We start from the raw sequence: 18,264 nt of genomic DNA, 5'->3' as shown, positions 1-18,264 counted from the left end.
CATGCACTTAAGACAATAAAGCTGGCAAGACAGTGAGCCTAATGGAAACTCAAACTAAAGAAACCTTCTCAGCAGATCCAGTCAAATCATTAACTGAACGTTCTGCTAGCATCAGGATTTCCCGGTCCAAAGGAACAAACTTCAATACTGGAACGCTGCTTCAAAAATAATGGGCCATTTAAATAAAAAATATTCAAGCATTAACAATGATGTTTGCTGGGGGGCGTGGCCTGTGCGCGAATGATGTGGACGTGAGCCCCCCGAGCTCCTGCAGGCGCCAGAGAAATTCTGTAATAATATCCTGATTGCAGTGGACTACGACCCACTTAAACTACGTGGGTGACGTATTAAGACGAAGGGTCCTGCCTGACCAAAGACAGGCTTTTTAGTCGGCCAGACAACCGAGAAATTAAACGAAACACAGAGAGCGGGAGGCCCGGTGGCTGGACGCCGAAAATGGCCACCACAACCTGAAGGCGGTGCTTTCCCGGCTCATCCGAATCGCCACGGCTGTCTGGACGGAGGAGACCGCCCCAAATGGCCTCCCCTGAAGCACGACAGCAAAAACGAGAGGTGACCGCTGCCGAACCAATACCCACCCACCCAGCCGAGACCCGCCGGGACTCTGAAGACCTCCCTGAAGCTGACTCCTGCCTGCAACACAGTGAGTCGTGTGGGACGCCGAGGCAAAAGGGAAGAGATCCGATCCCCCGCCCGGAGCAGATACGTGTGCCTCATCTGAGCACACGCAGCAAACGGCTAGAACTGCACGCCAATCCCCCCAAGGGGGGCCTCAGCTCCTACAAACCTCCAGTGATCACACCGAGTGGGCCGAGACCCCGCGGCGCCAGCAGTGGTGGCCACCCTTCCAGAGGAGACTGCGACGGTACACCACCTCTCCAGCCTTTCCAGCGCTGAGTCAGCGGCAGGGGAAAACCACGCGGCACCCTAGACTGCAAGAAGCAGACGGACTGAGATCCTGAGGTGGCCACAACAAGGTACCATCTCTCGGCCACAGCTGGGCACCGCCTGCCCACCAGCGACCCGGCCCGTGGGGCTTGCACGAGGAGAAGATCTGGTACCGGCGGGTCGACAGGAAGTAAGTCTCCCCCCTACCCCTCCGAACGGTCATCCGGGTTGGGCCCTGTGGCGGTGTCTGGGGTGCCTGGAGGGAGAAGTGGAAGCAGAGTCACTGGAGCTCGAGAGAGGGTCTTAACAACCCCCCCTTTTTATTTCCTCTCGAAGGAGAATGCGGAGGGGCCTCATACACTTTAACTGGAAAAGAAAGATGACAGGCTCCTATTGTGGTGCCCTGTTGAACGTTCCCACCGAGGACATAAGGGTCACGGCCCCTCCCCCTCTGGCTGGGAATACCTTAAGGGTGACACAACCGCCCCAATAGCCTGACATAAGCGGGTGACCAACATACCCCGTCTCCTTGAAGAAATCCGCTGAGTACCAATACCAAGACACCGCTCCTCCAGATCCGGCGGATTCGATACTACAGGCACGCCCGAATTGGCCTACGAACACCCCATACCGGCCCAATCATAAAACACAAGCCTCATAACCTCCATAAAGATGGGCAAGGACAGACAAAAGAAGACCCCGACTCAGAGTAGTATGGACCAATTTGCAGTCGCTACCACCCCAGCCCCAGCTGAACAACCAACACGACCAAACTCCCTTATGGGAGAAGATCCCCTTTCATTGCAAGATGTGATGGTGGCCATTGCCCTCACTGCTCCCTCACTGCTCCTCAATGGAGATCAAAATGGATAGTATAGCGGCAGATGTCTTCTTTTTGCGCCACGACCTACAGAAGTTGACTTCTAGAACGGGGGAAGCGGAACATCGTATCTCCGAGGCAGAGGACAACATCACAGGGATTAATAGGCAGTTATCCCAGGCCTTAAACTGCCTCAAAACACTAGAATCGAGGGTGGACGAGGGAGAAGGGAGGTCTCGCCGCAACAATGTGCGTATCCTCGGACTGCCAGAGGGAGAAGAGGGACAATGTATGGAACTATTCCTGGAACAATGGCTGATGGACACTTACGAACCCCATTCTTTCTCAAAATGTTTCTCGGTGGAAAGAGCCCACTGGATGCCCTCGGGCAAAAGGACTCCAGGTGCACCGCATCAAACGATAATGGCCCGATTGCTGAATTACCGCCATGAGACGCTCTCTTGAAGATGTCGCGCTCACGAGGGACAATCACATATAACGGCTCGAGAATTGCAATATTCCCTGATTACACCTGGGAAGTGCAGCGGGCATGACAATCGTTTGAACCGCTTAAGAAACAACTAGCACATATGAATATAAAGTATGGCCTGCTCTTCCCGGCACAACTCAAGATTTATCACAAAGGAACCACGTTGCACTTCTCTGACCCACAGGAGGCGTGGAAATGGGCTGAGACCCATATCGAGGGAGATTGGACCGTGAGACCAAAGAGACAGACAAGAAGACCCTGAACCGGATCAAGACGGCCCTCCCCGAGGAGAGATCAGGAGCACGCGGCACAAGACGCCCCAGAACAAGCAGCGGAGCAAAATGGATGCTGAACAGACCACTAACCTCCGCCAAGAAAGAAAGGAATATGTCCTATCAGAATGGGTTGATGCACTGGTCTTGGACACCCGACCCTACCAACTGATGTAGTCCACCAGGAATGACTCAAATAGCTGGCGCAGGAGAAGGAACATCGGGAGGGGCTTTCCCCCCTCCACCCCCTGGTAGAGGCCCCCACTCCTGGGCTTCAATCCAAGGTTTGAATTTTGAGCTGACACCCTAAGTTTTGGGTATCAGCGATGTTGGGGCGACAGGTACTTCAAGTTGGGATGGAGTATAGGGAGGGGGAGGGAAGGGAACGTTTACAGAGTTCTTTGTTGTTCCAGGACTATCGCAGATTCACAAAACGACTTGTCCACCGCCCTTTACAAGGCCCAATCAGTACCACTCCGCACAGAAATCTCACTCCCACAACACACAATGAAAGAACACCACCCCCCCTTCGGGCCATAACATCCTGGGAATTCTTAACACGCGCTGTAAATGACATCTACACAAATCCAAGCAAATCCCGCAACACACTCCAGAACACTTAAGCTGCTCATATGGTATGTAAATGGGATGGGATCTGGGATCAAAAGACGCCTCATTATGCAATTCCTGAATAGATACTCCCCCGACATGGCTCTAATAACTGAGACACACCTAATGGGTTCAAAATGTGCCTTCTTCCAGAGAACTAATTATTGAACCGCATTCCACGCAGGGTACACTATGGGGTCTATGAGCACTCTCATCCTGATACACAAACGCACCCCGTTCAGTCTGCAGACTGTAGAACAGGACCCCAGGGGTTGGTACATGCTCATCCTGGGAACGCTCTGGGGTGAAAAACTGGCCATAGCCTCTATCTACTCCCCACCCGGGCTGGGACAGGAACTCCTACATGACCTTACTGCTCTTATTGGGAAACACAGACCTGACACGTACATCCTGGTGGGGACTTCAATGATTTAATGTGTAACAACACAGACCGCACCCATCTTAGGAACAGAAATCTGGTTGCCCCCACGAAATTGGCTAACTTCACATCGGCTTTAGGCCTTCAGGATGTGTGGCGGGCACTACACCCCGGAACCAGACAATACTTGTTTCACTCGGGAGCCCATGGCCCCATGTCCAGGTTAGACTACTTCCTCCTCCCGAACACCGATCTATACAGGGTAATTTCCGCAGACTTACTTCCTCGGGGCATCTCGGATCACTCACCACTACCAATGGAACTAAGTATGCAGGGTGCCCTCCCCCCTAGAACATGGAGATTGAATAATTATTACCTGGGGTTTCCTGAATTGATTGATCGCCTAAGTGAGGCATCCAATGAATACTTTGAAACCAATGAGGGCACGGTAGATAGACCCGTGACAGTGTGGGAGGCCTACAAAACGGTACTAAGGGGAGAGGTGATCTCTTGGACGACAAACAAAAGGAAACAGCGGCTTCAAAAGATAGTAGAAGCTGAAGGGGTTGTGAGTGTATGTGAGAACACACACATACTCGATCCCACTCCCGAAACAAACAGGTCCGTCCGGTGCACCCAGGAGCGCCTCCAAAATAGGTTGATGGATAACGCTAAACAGGCCCACTGGCATTCTAGAATAAGAGTGTACGAACTCGGAGACAAGGCAGGCAAAATGCTGGCCTGGCTTGAGAATAGGGATGAGGGACAACGACATGTCCGAAAAATAATCACCCCACAGGCCAGAAGGTGCCAATCGGACGCTGAAATAGCGGAAGCTTTTGCCGAGTTCTATGCAAACCTATACCAGGGTCCAACTCTCCCGCTCGACACATCCCTCTTAGATAACATTGCATTGCCAACTCTCTCACTGCAACAGAAGGAACAATTGGACGCAGCGGAAGCCAAGATTGTAGAAGCCATTGCACAACTACAATCAGAGAAAACACTGGGACCTAACGGATTCCCGATAGAGACCTGGCAAAAGCTAGATGGAGACAAAATAGCACCTCCCTTTCACAGAATGCTTCTTCGCGCCTATGAGCAGGAGGCCCTTCCCACAGACCTCTGCAAGGCAACCATAGTAGTCATCCCTAAATCAGATAAACCTCCCGAACAATATGCCTCCTATAGACCCATTTCCCTGATAAATAGCTAGCTAATAGATTACAACTCGTTGCGTCTACCCTGGTCCACCCAGACCAATGTGGCTTTATGCCACACAAGTCGACTCGAATGAACTTGCGATGTCTCCATCTGGCACTAGAGCTAGCCCTATCATAAACGGACCGCTGGCCTTGCTAGCAATTGACTTCGAGAAGGCGTTCAATTCGATACGATGGGGCAGCCTTTGGGAAGTCATGCGACGCATGGGCTTTGGGGAGACTTAATGGGGTGGGTGCGATTGTTGTACACCAACATCCAGGCAGAGGTGCGGGTGAATGGGTGGTCATCCCGATCCTTCCCCCTTGGTAGGGGCACCCGACAGGGTTGCCCACTGTCTCCCCTTCTCTTCGCCCTTGCCATATAACCGCTCGCCCTGTGGCTTCGCCAGAATTCAGGCTGGATGGGGTTCACATGGCCGGAGGGATACGAAGACCGGACATCCCTATACGCAGACGATCTCCTGATATACCTGGGGGACCTGATGCGATCCTGCCCCAAAGTGACGCAGATGCTCGTCCGTTTTGGCGAGTTTAGTGGACTACGAATCAACTGGGGGAAATCCGTCCTCTTCCCGGTTAAAGGTGGAACTCGGGCCATCCCGCGGGACTGCCCGTATCGAGTGGAACAACAATGCTTCACATACCTGGGAATCCGGATATCTGTGGATCTGACAGAGTACATAAAACACAACCTCCGCCTGGTTAAGGACCGGTTTCTTAATGATGTTCAGCATTGGAAACTCCTCCCCCTGACACTTATGGGCAGGGCCGTGCTCTTTAAGATGATAGCCCTCCAAAGATTTCTTTACATCCTGCAAAACGCCCTGCTCAAAATCCCAAACGCAGAATTCAACCAGGTAGAGACCCTCCTTAGAGAACTCGTATGGGGTGGAAACCAACCACGCATAGCACTAACCAGGCTCCAGAGGTCGATATGGGAGGGAGGGATTGGGGTGCCCCACCTTCAAACCTACTACTGGGCTTCACAACTTGCAGTGGTCAATGACCTACTCCACGAGGACCGAGAACTACCCCATATACGGGCCGAGATGGCCACCATCCATAATGTAGACCCACTTACCCCCCTATATCAATCCCCCCGAGGACCCCTCCACACACGACCACAACACACATCATGGTCATTTGGAAACAGGCGCACAACTTTGTAGGATGGAAGAATAAGGTTATGGCCGCGCAACCTCGATGGCATAATAACAACCTGATCGAAATAAAGAAATTTGAGCCAAGGCACAAATGGGTAAGGGCGGGAATCCTTAAGGTGGGGGACATTCTTGCAAGCGGGAAACTTGCCACATTTCACACGCTACGTCTGCAATTCCAAATCCCAATCACAGAGCGATACCATCACATGCGCTTGACTCATGCTCTGCAGACTCACATACCTGCAGACACTACTGTACCGGAATAGACTCCTATAGAATTTAACATGCTGCCCGCATACATCCCTACCAAATGCACCTCCATCCTATACAACACAATATCGTTCTTTGCATCTCCCGAATTGAACAATCTGAAAGCGCAATGGGAGGTAGACGTGGGAGAAATAGACCCAGAGGACTGGATACAGGTGCTCATGCACCCCCGGGAGATCGCCATATCGTCCAGGCTTCGCCTGGTACAGCTGAAAATACTCCACCGAGTATACTATCCCAGAACACGCCGGTACTGCTGGAAACAGATTCCAAATCCGAACTGTCTCAGATGTAACGAGGAAGTGGGTAATTTCATATATATATCCTATGGACATGCCCCCGGATACAATCCTTTTGGACCGCATGCTGTAATGAACTCACCAAGATCCTGGGACACACCATACCACTGAACCCGGGGGCCCTACTCCTGGGCGTATCCATTGAAATAGACATTAATAAATGGGAGAAACTGCTTCTAAACAGCATTGGGGTTGATCAAATGTAATATAGGGCAGAAATGGGGAGACCCAGACCCTCCGACCCTGGACCAGTGGATGACAGATATGGACACATGTGCCATGATAGAGTGCAGGATCTACACCTCAAGGGGCTGCCCAACAAAGCTTTGAAGATATGGGAAAAGTGGAAAGAGGGTGTGACTTGAAACTCTCCGCCACAGGTGATACGAACACGTACAGTATACACACATGTCAGAGGAGTGACACTCTGGCGGTGGACGATAAGTCTAATGATTCTTTTTCTTTTGTTTTTTCTTTGATAATTGAATGTACAACATGGTCCTTATGTTGAATTTGTTTTTCTCTTTGTTGTTTCAAAACAATAAAATGCTTTATTAAAAAAACAATGTTTGCTTATGAAATTCAAACATTTAGTTTATAAACAAAAGGAAAAGTGCGTTATAACACTGAACATCATCTCTATCATATGACTTGAAACACAAATTGCATAAATAAATAAACAATTACATGTTTAATTGAAATAACTTTATAAAAAACGACCATATTAAATATATTTGCATGTCACACATTTTATGTGTGTGAGGGGATCTCAGGAATCCATATTTCATTGAGGTGGCATGTTGCTATGATGAAATATGTTTTTTTCTAAATCGAACTGTCACGTCCCTGGAGCTGACAGGCACCACCGGTCCTGGAAGCAGTGCGAAGGAGAAGGGGTAAGTGTATGAGTCATGTGTGTTTGTGTGTGTGTGTTCGGTGTTCGTTGGAAGATTAGGGGAGTCTTGGGTGAGGAGGGGGGCTGTGGGGGCTGAGGGAGAGGAGTTCAGGGGGTGAAGCCCCCCGTTTTCCTGTTAGTCACACCAGAGGGGGTCGGGTTTGGATTGGTGGGGGCGAGGGCATGTGTTTTTTTTCCATTTTTTGTTGGTCGCCTAAAATTGGCCGAGATAAATCGGTCTTTTTTTAGTCGACCTACAAAAAATCGAAAAAATCACATAGAACCAAATCAACATAACATAGCATTGCACATCACAAGTTTTGTTTTATTATTTGTGTACTCATGTCAATCTATGTTGCTCTCCATGATACCAATGTAACCAAAAAAGGGAGTTGGGGTACGCCAGGTTTCTATTATCGGTGTGAACCAAAAAAGGAGGGGCTCAGCTTTCCACAAGATCTTCAAGTATCAAAGCATCATGTCACTAGTAACAATATTTTCTTTAATTTCACACTGATGTCAATACATATGCCAATCAGAGCCCCCTGCTTGTCCTTTGTAACACAGGCCCTCACAAAACACAGACACTGGCCTGGATATTGATAAAGGGCATCATTATGTACACAAAATGTCCTACATCCTTTCCAGTGGCAGCGTCTCACTACCATCTGTAGCTGGCTTTCTTCACAGAAGCCTGTTGGCTATCCCTTTTGAGAGACTGTTCCCTCAATAGACTATTAATTGAGAGCATTCTATACCCCTTTCTATGTCCACTGTAAAAAGTATGTATGTTAATAAACATATGTTTGTCATACACACTGGCAAAACACTTTTGCACCCCATTATTTTCTGCAAGAAATGTATAAATACTGATAAACACACAGTTTTTAAATTTTGTGCAAACACAGTAAAAACACTACTGACATTAACAAAACATAAACAATGACAACTTGAAACCCTACTAATAAATCCTTTGATTGAGATTTAGGTTTTACTTTATTAGCAAGTGAATACAAGTGTATTGTTCCCTTATTATCTGTTAGGTTACCCCAAAGGGCCACTTGTGAAGGCATTCCCTGGTGACATTTCGAAATAATGTGTTTTTGTACAAAGGGAGCTCATCTTGAGCAGTCGTTACCTTCTTTCCCCCCTTCCTGGCATTATATTTAGATTCCGCTCTACCCACTACAAACGTAAGTGGCAAACCAACAGGCCTTTTTAAAACTAAATCAGTACTTTGATTAGTTTTCTTATTTGTGTGAGCAGACGAGCGGCATGGTATAACTTGTGCCTTCTTTGTTCCCCGTTTTTGCTAAATGTAATCAAAAAGCAGACTGAACAGATAAACAAATAAAACCAATAAATCAACATCTAAAAAATCCCCACCAAAGGATATGTAATGCAGTAAACACTCTAACAGCCTTGCTCAAAGCCTCTCCATGCCCAGGCCATCCAACTTAATGAGCACAACATAAAAATATAATATTCAAATTGCTGGACTCTAAGCCTTTTTTACGACCGCACGTCACCCATCAACAATGCAATATACTGTATAACAAATAAATATACCATACTTAACTATGGTTACTTTACCGATTCCCAATCTCAAAAAACCCTGGTCACCTGGAAAAAATTCCCAATACAATATGGATACAATCCTTGTTTACTATGAGCTTCAAGCCTAAATGGCTCCGGGCCATCCTATTGAAGCGCAATATGATATCATAAGAGTAATATATTTTAATGAATGAATGTTACAGGCCCCCAGTCTCCAGGATTAAATACTAATTAATTCTCCAAATGTTGGTTATAGCACCCCATCACCCAATTAAAATCGAGTGCACATTTAGCAATTTTTAAATGCATTACACCTGGAACATATTCGAAACAGTTCAATATCATTAACAGTTAATAATGTGTGACAGCTTATGAAATCCAGATGCTGTTACTTATTCAAGTCATAATTGGGCAATATGTCTGCAATGGCTAATGAAAAGGATTCACATTATTGTTATTTTTCGGAAGGACTTGTCAGATTTTTGACAAGCAATGTTCAGCTTTTTAAGAATATCCTTACAAATCATAGCCCCCCCAACAAAAAATAAATAAAAGAGCAACTCTACAAGCCTTCAAGTATTTTACAATTGCTCCAATTGGTAAACATTAGATGGAGTCTACAACATAATGTAAGGCCGTGGGACTAATTCACAGCCTCTGATCTTATTACCCAAAAGTGAACAGGGCCCAGATCATTTGCTTTTTGGTGTGCACTTACAAGATGTTCTGATATAAAGTTATAATTCTAAACTCTACAAAACAGGTATCAAAGACATTTAAAAGGAATGGTTATAAGTTCAAGCCAGAAAGCAATGATGGCCTCTTACCAATGTCACTGCCAGATTGCTTATTTTCCTTCCTACCCATGTAGATTCGCCTTATTTGGACACACTACTCACAGCATGCAGGAGCAATGCTCACCGTGTTGGAATCCTCGGCAAATGCCACAGTACAAGCTGTGAACGCTAAACACTAAACTATCTCTCTCATATATTTGTCCAAGTTGATAAATTCTATTAGAGTAAGCTCGTAGTATTAGAAACCATGCATGTAGTCAACAGTTGAGCTGAGGTCCTTCAAAGACCCTAAAGTATAGCACTGCTGCAATGATGCTGCCCCATGGACTGACATGCTTCACCTAAGTTTAAATGTGGCCTTCATCCTTCCTTGCCCTATCTTTCCACCCCTCAAACTGCTGTCCCTTGTGGCACCAGAGACACTGTCCATTCTGTCATAGTGCTGCTGTCTTCATTTAGTAAACCCATGAAAGTTAGATTCATTGGAACCTGTTGTGTTATGTAGAGCCAATGTGTGTTTCAATCACAGATCGAGTAATGACTTTGTGGGGAAGACATCAATCTGTGAATGAGCCTTGTGAGCCTCTGTGTTGAATATGTAGTATATCACTGTGAGTTACCGAGTCTCTAAATAAATTTGAGGCCACGGGTATCCATAATATACCATAGAGTGTGGTGCTCAGTTTGCTTTCTATTTGGTGTAGAACCTCTGTAGTCTAGCAGGGCCAGCTTGGCTTGACTTATTATACTGCCCAAAAGGCAGAGTGTCACCAAGTGGCTGGGTGCTGTCTGGCTAAGGGACTCACTCTGTCCTTGCAAGCTCACTTTCTTAAGAGTTTGCCCTAGACATGTATGGGATTACCAGGCCCAAGAACTCAGTACTCTGGGTATTTCTCGTGTAGCTCTAACACAGGCAGGCATTGCCAATGCTGATATAACCCATCATCTAAGATAAAACTGTGCCAGGATGCTGAACGCAGCTTGTGACTCGTTGGATTATATACCAGTATACCTTCTTCCTACTCATTCTATCACACTTTGGTCCTACTTTGCCCATCTTCCAGAAGAACTAAGATGCAATATTATGGGAGTCAGTATCCAGTCCTCAGACACATAGGGCTAGGCTGAGGTTAGGGCCTAGAGCCTTGGTCCTACTGAGAGTAACAGGTGGATCAGTCCAGGCAGCATTTTCTGTACCCTATAAACAACCTCACAAAACATGAGGTTGACTAGTCGGGACAGTAGATATGATCAGGGATGGATTGGATAAATGGCTGGGATGCTTGGAGACATAGAGACATAGACTACCAGCATGGCCAAGCCCCTGTGCCACCCATGTGCCTCTCCTGAGATGACCATTGATAAGTATCCTTGGAGTAAGAGGCTGCGAGAAGGGGAAACCCCTTGCATAGCCTTGTGGTGCATGCAGATAGCATTTATTTATTGTCACTTATCTGCAGCTGTCCAATATTACAGATATTGAAACCTGCAGTTTTATTGTGGAATCACAGGCCTGTGGAATACTAGGCCTTTGCACCAGAAGCCCACTCCACCATTTTGGCTCTGGGCTTTGTGAGGTACCAGGTTGGGCAGAACATCAAAATCATGGAACACCTATCGGCTCCCTGCATGGCAATGTATAGATGGGAAATTAGAGAACATTCCAAGGCTCCATCTCTGTAAAGTAAGTGAGTGCCCATGGACCCAGTGGGTTAATGTTAGTGCTTATTCAAAACAGTACAGCAAAGGCCTCTGTGGAGGAGATGAATGAATCCCTAATTTGTATTTTTTCCATAGTACCCTCCATTTGTCTGCATAGTTAGTCTCTTAAATTATTAGTAAACCAACCTAACAAATATTAACTCTGGGGTCTGTGGTATCTAATGGAGGAAGAAGGCTTGTGTGGCAAAATATGCATTGCTGCCCAGCGGATTAGGCCATTGTATTTTTGAAATATATAATTCTAATCATTGGTGGACTGGGAACCTACATTGGCCTTGGACCTGTTTTTTAAAGCTTCTCCAGAGTACACTGTGCAAGGGAACGTAGCTACCAAGCCAAACCCCTTAAAGTAGGGGTAGGGGATCTCCGTCAAAGACATCTGGAAAGATAGTTCTAGTGTAGGTTTTTAAAGCACATTTGTTCCTATACACATATTAAAAAGTAGTTCAGCATAACACAGTGGCATAATACAATTGTTAACAGTGAGACATACTCTCTATAACACACCATTTGATTCAGAGAGATGTGGTGACTAGGAGGGCAAGAGGAGGGAAACACTGGGTCACATACACTGTAGAGATCTTTGCTGTAGAGGCCTACCAGGACATCTGTGCAGTTCCATGTAGACCCGTCCTTTATGGGGGAAATAAGGGTTATTTACTCCCCGCAGGACTTTATATGTACCCTGTGCCATACACATTCTATGTAATCCCAATAATGATCAGTGACAGGCCTTAGGTTATCTAAGCACTGTTGGCTTGACTGAGTGAGGTAAGACCTGTCCCTCCCAGAAGCCACTCTGGATGGATTGTAGATGAACCCGCCCTTAACTGAATATCTTTCAGGAAGGAAGGATAGAGGAGGAAAAACGGTGAAGCCATAGGACCAACCTCCAGTGAAACAGAGTAGGAAGGGCAAATGCAGGAGGAGTAGAAAATCAGAGAATCCAGAGGTTATCATGGTGTATACTTGTTATGCATTTGAACAGGCAATTGAATTGTACCGCATGACAAGTTTAGGATTTATATTAATGTGCATTTCAGAAAGTTTCAGTCACACATCTAGTGGTAAACCCCTGTGACCCATACCAGAAATGCAGCAAAGGAATTCCCACATACAAATCACCAGCGTCCCCAGCCAGTGCCTGGGCACATACAAATTATTTGGTTTAAATACCTTTCCCCATGCAGTCCCTACCCCAATCACCACCCATACCTTGCAATCAGGCTGTGTTTAATGTCACCTTAAAATACAATGGACTGGGCCTTGATTTCAATGAGAGTGACACGGCTGCTGTCTACTTGTGTTTAGGAAGAGTGGTTTTCTTTTTAAGGACTTCAGAGAGGTGTTTGTTGCCTTTGCTTGCTCGCCACAATTAATTGCCAGAATGTGCTCATTGGAAATTGTGGGTGATGGACATAACTACCAGGTCAGATAAGTTTTTGTTGACATTGACATATGTATGAAATAAACATATACACCATACAAAAGTGCATATACACACACCAACATTTCTGCCAATTAAATACCTTAATCCTTAACATTTCTTATATGCCAAATGAATTCAATATAACAGAATTATAAATGGCAATAAAGAAAAACCTAATTTAAAAAAAGCACAGAAGGGTAGAAAGTGAGAACAGTAAGAAAATTATTAAAATGTCATCTCATAAAGATTATTAACATACCCTATTGAAAATAATTCTGTAAATTAAAAGAAAAACAGCACAAAAGCCATTGGCAATTCTCTAAAACACCTACAAGCTATTGAAGGAGCATTGGACCCGACAGCCTGGGCACTATAATTAAGCCTAACAAACTAGAGAAGTGGTCATGACTGTGGGGAAATGGCCCAGTCATGACGATTGCCAAAGGAAAAGCTGAGGGCTATATGTTGGGGAAGTCTCATCATCTCAAGTGATCATGACCCGTCCCCGCGTGCATAAGGCTATTCGCATATGCAGTTGTGCAACCTCAAAGGAGAATGATTGACTGGTTTTAGGCTGCTGCTCAGGTCACATTGTTTGAAATGAGGTCTATAACAGAGGTCATGGACTGAATTCTGGGCATTCTGATTGGCTAGGAGGTATGGAATTTAATCAGTGTGCTCGTTTTTGTATTCGTTATGCGATACAAAAAAACTGAAAACAAATAAAATGTGTATTATTATGATCAATTCTATTTGTATTATGAATGTTATTGCCATTATTATCATTATCACTGTTGTTGTTATTAGCAACCATTCAAACCATACATGGTTGCAAGTGAGGTCTGTATGCAAGGATCGCAGCCAGGCATTATGGTTTAGTGGGGTTTGGTCTGGCTTAGAATTACATATTTAGTGATTGTTCCTGGTTCCTTCCACAGAAGAGTTCAGTCTTTCTTTTTTAGGTTTTTGCAAAATGACCTGTTAAGTAGGCAGAGAAGAGAAAGAGAAAGTAAGAATCTGATAAAATGTCAGGAAACAATACTGTCAAATGAACAAAACGCCTAGTCGTAGATGGGGGAGGTAGGTAAGGGGGAGCTGTAGGGGGTGCGTATTGTTGACCTTTCAAATCTCACCCAGTGCTTTGCTCCGATACTTGGTAGTTAACTGCCCAGCAGTAACTCATGAAAATATATTGTGTATCTTTATTCTATCCATTACATATACTTTAATATACACACTCCCTGCACATTCTTTAAATTGATCTGCATGTAATTGGTATTTTTATGCTGCTGCCTTTGGGAAACTTTGCGGGTAATTGCACCTTGAGTCCCTCCTTTTCAAGATCCCCCATGGTATTTTGCATGTAATTACACTCTTAGCAAAAGTCCAAAGCACTGCTGTCAGGAGATAAACACCATTTCTAATCGTATTATTTTCCTCTCTTTTCATTTCAGACTAAATCGGAATACAGAGTTGAGTTTTCTGTCAGCGACAACCAGGGGGTATGTATGACTTTTTAATTCCGCGGCGTACAAAGCGAGAAATGGGGAGCGGGCCAGGAACGCAGAATGGATTCCTGATGAAGAGGAAGGGGTGGGGGACAGATGGCTCTAGGTCAAATCTTTTTTCAGGGCAGCTGTGCTGTTTGGAATGGAGGCTTGGGGGTGAGATGCCAGTTTAAATGCTATGCCGGTCCCCATGCCAGCGCAGGATATGGTGCTGAATGGGGGAGATTGTCCCATCAATTTTCCCCAGCAGATCAGTCTGAGGAAACAATGATCTGCCTGAAGAATGAATATGAACGCTTCCCTATCCAAACCCCAGTAGGGGATCAGGATATGTTCATATATATTGTACACATAAATGTCACATGCACTGAAGCGAGCATCAGAATGATGGGTAAGAAAACACATAATATAGTGTTAAACCCCCCTTCCAAGGGCTGGAACGGGGGTAACGGCCCGATAGCTGAAGTTATCGACCCAAGTGAAGCAAGGGCGGATAACGTGGGCACTGGGCCGTTACCGTCCGTTTCAGCCCTTCGACAGGAGATTAAGGCTATTAGCACCCCGTTTGCCAAAGTGGGAATCCGGAATGCTAAAAAAAAGTATTTTCCTTCATTCAACGGGACGTGCATGGCATGCCGTTCAATGAAGGAAAATACTTTTCCAAGATGGCCACCATGGAAAGAGATGCGAGGTCTCTGCACTGAGCCCCACTTCCCATTCCATGGCAGTCTGCTGGAGCGGAGAGGAAGGAGCGACGGCGGCGGGGAGTTTTGCTGCTGCAGAAGTAAGGTAAGTCAGGGGTAGGAAGGTGTAAAAAAAAACAAATGGAGTGGTTGGTGGGAACCGGCCGTCAGTCGGGATGCAATGCAGGCTTTCACCGGCGGTTCAATCCTCTGTTCCTAGCCGCCTGATTGGCTAGCCCCCTCCCCCCGCCAGGGTGCTAATAGGAAATCAGACATAATTAATTTTTTGGGCTTTTAAGGAAAGCATTTCTATGGAGAAGAAAAGGAGCCATAAACAGCAGCTAGAACTGCTGAAGCTGGAGAGAAAATGTTAATGGAGAGCAAATGTTAAAATTGATTCGGAAGTAGCATGCTGGCGGCGAGTACGTTTGAAATTTAATTAGATGTGTATAATTCGTAGAATTTATGCATACACTATTGCATGCATTCAGGGTTAGAATTCAGTTGTTTATTCAGTTTGGATCACATAATACTTTTGAATCCACAAATGTGTTGTGCAAAGCTATTCCCCAGGACATAAACAGAGCCAGTGCTGTTTCTAGCGGATGGCTCATCTGTGCCTGCGTCTCACCTGCTTCCGATTTTACTTAATATGATGGTGGGCAAGTGTGCACTGCTCCAAAGATTGCGTGGCACATCTGTGATTTAGATGTGTTTCCTGGTTTGCAAAGTCACCTCTCTAGCCAGACTCCTTAAAGCTGGCCAAAACGTACCACATCACACACCACTATCAATGGAAATAGAGTAAACGAAACTCCGCAGATATTCATTGGTCACGTGTGTGAAAAGCTCCTGAGTTGATACCACTCCGCATCCAAAGGCTCTGAATCCATAGACTGAAACCACCTCACTGGGGAAATAATGTACCACGTACTGATACCACAGCTGACAGAACTTCGGGTTCACAAACAAATACACTTGAGAGAAGATCAATCCTGTCAAAGAAACAGGGCAACCAAACCAGTTCCTAAACCATCAGTCAGTAACCCTCCCAATAGATGCTCCTAAAACCAGCTCAGCAATTTCCACATTTCGAGATCACGCTTTGGTCAACTATAGATTACGAAAAAAATAAATTGATCAAATCAAAATGTATTTTACTATGTGAAATTTAGAATTGAATAAGTGTGCTCTTTAGCAATTGTTGCTGAAAATACATTCTTCTTGCACTATTTTCTCTCTGAAAATGATCTCCTAAAAGAAAACCGTGTGTAAAAAAGGAATCTTAGGAAAACTGCTATGGCAAACAGCCCCTAAGCACAGCGTTTCCTTTTTCTAGCCACCATGTTAGAGATTGCCCCTTCCTATGTTTGCTCTGAAAAAGACGCAACCGGAAGTGGCACTGCGAGCAGTGGCGTGTACAGACTCTTTTGACTGGGGTGGCCCAAGGGGCCACTGATTTAGGCAGGGGTTGCATGAAGTACGAGTGCACAGGCACACATAATGATCATAGTTTAGGATGATGGGGTGGAACCTAGGGTGGCCAATCATATTCCAGGAGTAACAGGTGCCACCCCAAGCCACTCCCTGGACCCGCCACTGACTGGGAGCTGTGCAGAGGCGGCGCTATGGGATTGTGATGACAGCAATGGAGGCTGAACTGTAGGGGAATGAGATGTGGATTTGAGGGTGCAGGGAATTGGATAGCAAGGTGACTGAAGAACACAGAAATTAAATTCTGGCAAGCAAGAATGCAGCCAGACAAGTCAGGGCTCTTGTGGTCACCCCTACTCGTTTGACAAATATGTGACGTGATGAAAGGGGATCTGGACTGGCAACCGAATGGAGGAGGCGTAGAGGGAACACCCTCATCCACAAAACATGTAACAAAAGCAGAAAACAAAATAAACACGTGGTATCACGAGATAGTCACATTTATATCTGATACATGGGTAGGCAAGATTGATAAGAAAAAGAGCGTATGAAGGTCAATATGTAAGGAAAGAAGAATTTAGAAAATAAATGGTCACTGTGGGATTCCCGAGGATTTGTGCGGTTTTGCACAAACGCAACCTCCAAGCACCTTGAGTGGTCCACCCCCTGAGTATTGGTTTAAATATGGTTCTCAATGGGCCTCATAACGTGTTGGTCTGTATTCCAGCAATAAATCTGCCTGAATACCGGCCAACAGAATTTCACGTGGGCGGGACAAAGACTGATATGCAAATGGCTATTTCCCATCTGTGAAAGGTACAGTGAGCAAAAAGCGATGGCTGCAAACTCTCAAAGTGGGAAAAAAACACAGAACAGCTTATCATGCCATGTTCTTTCTGGAGAGGGGTGCCAGCTACCTATTTGTCTGAATTACCTCTGGTTGCAAGTGGCGGTGGCAGAGTTAGTCTGCATTTTTTGAGAGCCCACTGGACGCTTTGGGGCAATTTTCATGGAATTACCTCGCAAAGTATTTATGTATGTATGTGTATGCCCTAAAACAAAGTGGTCCCATCATAGTTTGAGAGGCAGTGAGCACTCTGTCCCCCATCCTCTGCTAAGTCTTCGAGATGCTGTTGGCAAAACTCGTATTAGCTCTCATCATTCCTTGCCCCAGGGGTGGGTACATTCAAATGGTGTACATGCATCCCGATGTAATCATTTAGTTGCCTGATATACACACACAAATCAACTGTTCGGTTTGGCAAAACCCATACCTACAGTACCCCATGCCAGAGCAAAACCACCAAATGGCCATTCAGTTCCCACCAGGTTCAGAGCACAAATACCTCAGTGAAGCCTTTGAGAAACATTCCATGATTACACCTTTTCACGCAGACCTGTCTCTATGAGCTCAATATAAAACTTGATATTGAATAATGTACACAATGATGTACAACTTGACCAGATCTCTAATGGGAAGACAAAGGAGACCCATATTTCCTCATTAGAAGAAAACCTTGTGTGAAAAAGATGGACCTTTGACCACATTGCACAAATCAACACACGAGCACACACGTAGGGCTCAGAATTGTGAAGAATTGTGAATGAATGATAAACCCAACCCCTTGATAAGGTAAACGTGGAGCCAATGTACCACTACCACTCTTTGAGCTCGTTTTTGTATCGGTCTTCTTTTATTTGAGGTTGAACATCAAATAACCTCAAGGCAAAAGTTGATTTGAAAAATGTGTGTCCTCCAAAGCTATGAGGTGGCACATTGCAACACTTATAAGCCCAAAATGTTT

At 45.6% G+C, this 18,264-nt stretch overlaps 1 protein-coding gene across 1 annotated transcript in view; it reads left to right on the top strand.

The window, feature by feature from the left end:
* CDH23 (cadherin related 23) overlaps positions 1 to 18,264 on the top strand; it is a 3,939,560-nt gene that overhangs the window by 933,720 nt on the left and 2,987,576 nt on the right. The window contains exon 5 of the mRNA XM_069610726.1: positions 14,289 to 14,336. Within this exon, the coding sequence (XP_069466827.1) occupies positions 14,289 to 14,336 (48 nt within the window). The remainder of the gene's footprint in view (positions 1 to 14,288; positions 14,337 to 18,264) is intronic.

The sequence above is a fragment of the Ambystoma mexicanum genome, chromosome 8 (genome assembly GCF_040938575.1).
Source record: "Ambystoma mexicanum isolate Mex_15411 chromosome 8, UKY_AmexF1_1, whole genome shotgun sequence".
Lineage (NCBI taxonomy): Eukaryota > Metazoa > Chordata > Amphibia > Caudata > Ambystomatidae > Ambystoma > Ambystoma mexicanum.
Note: the sequence above shows the minus strand (reverse complement) of the source record. Positions and strands in the feature narration are given on the sequence as shown.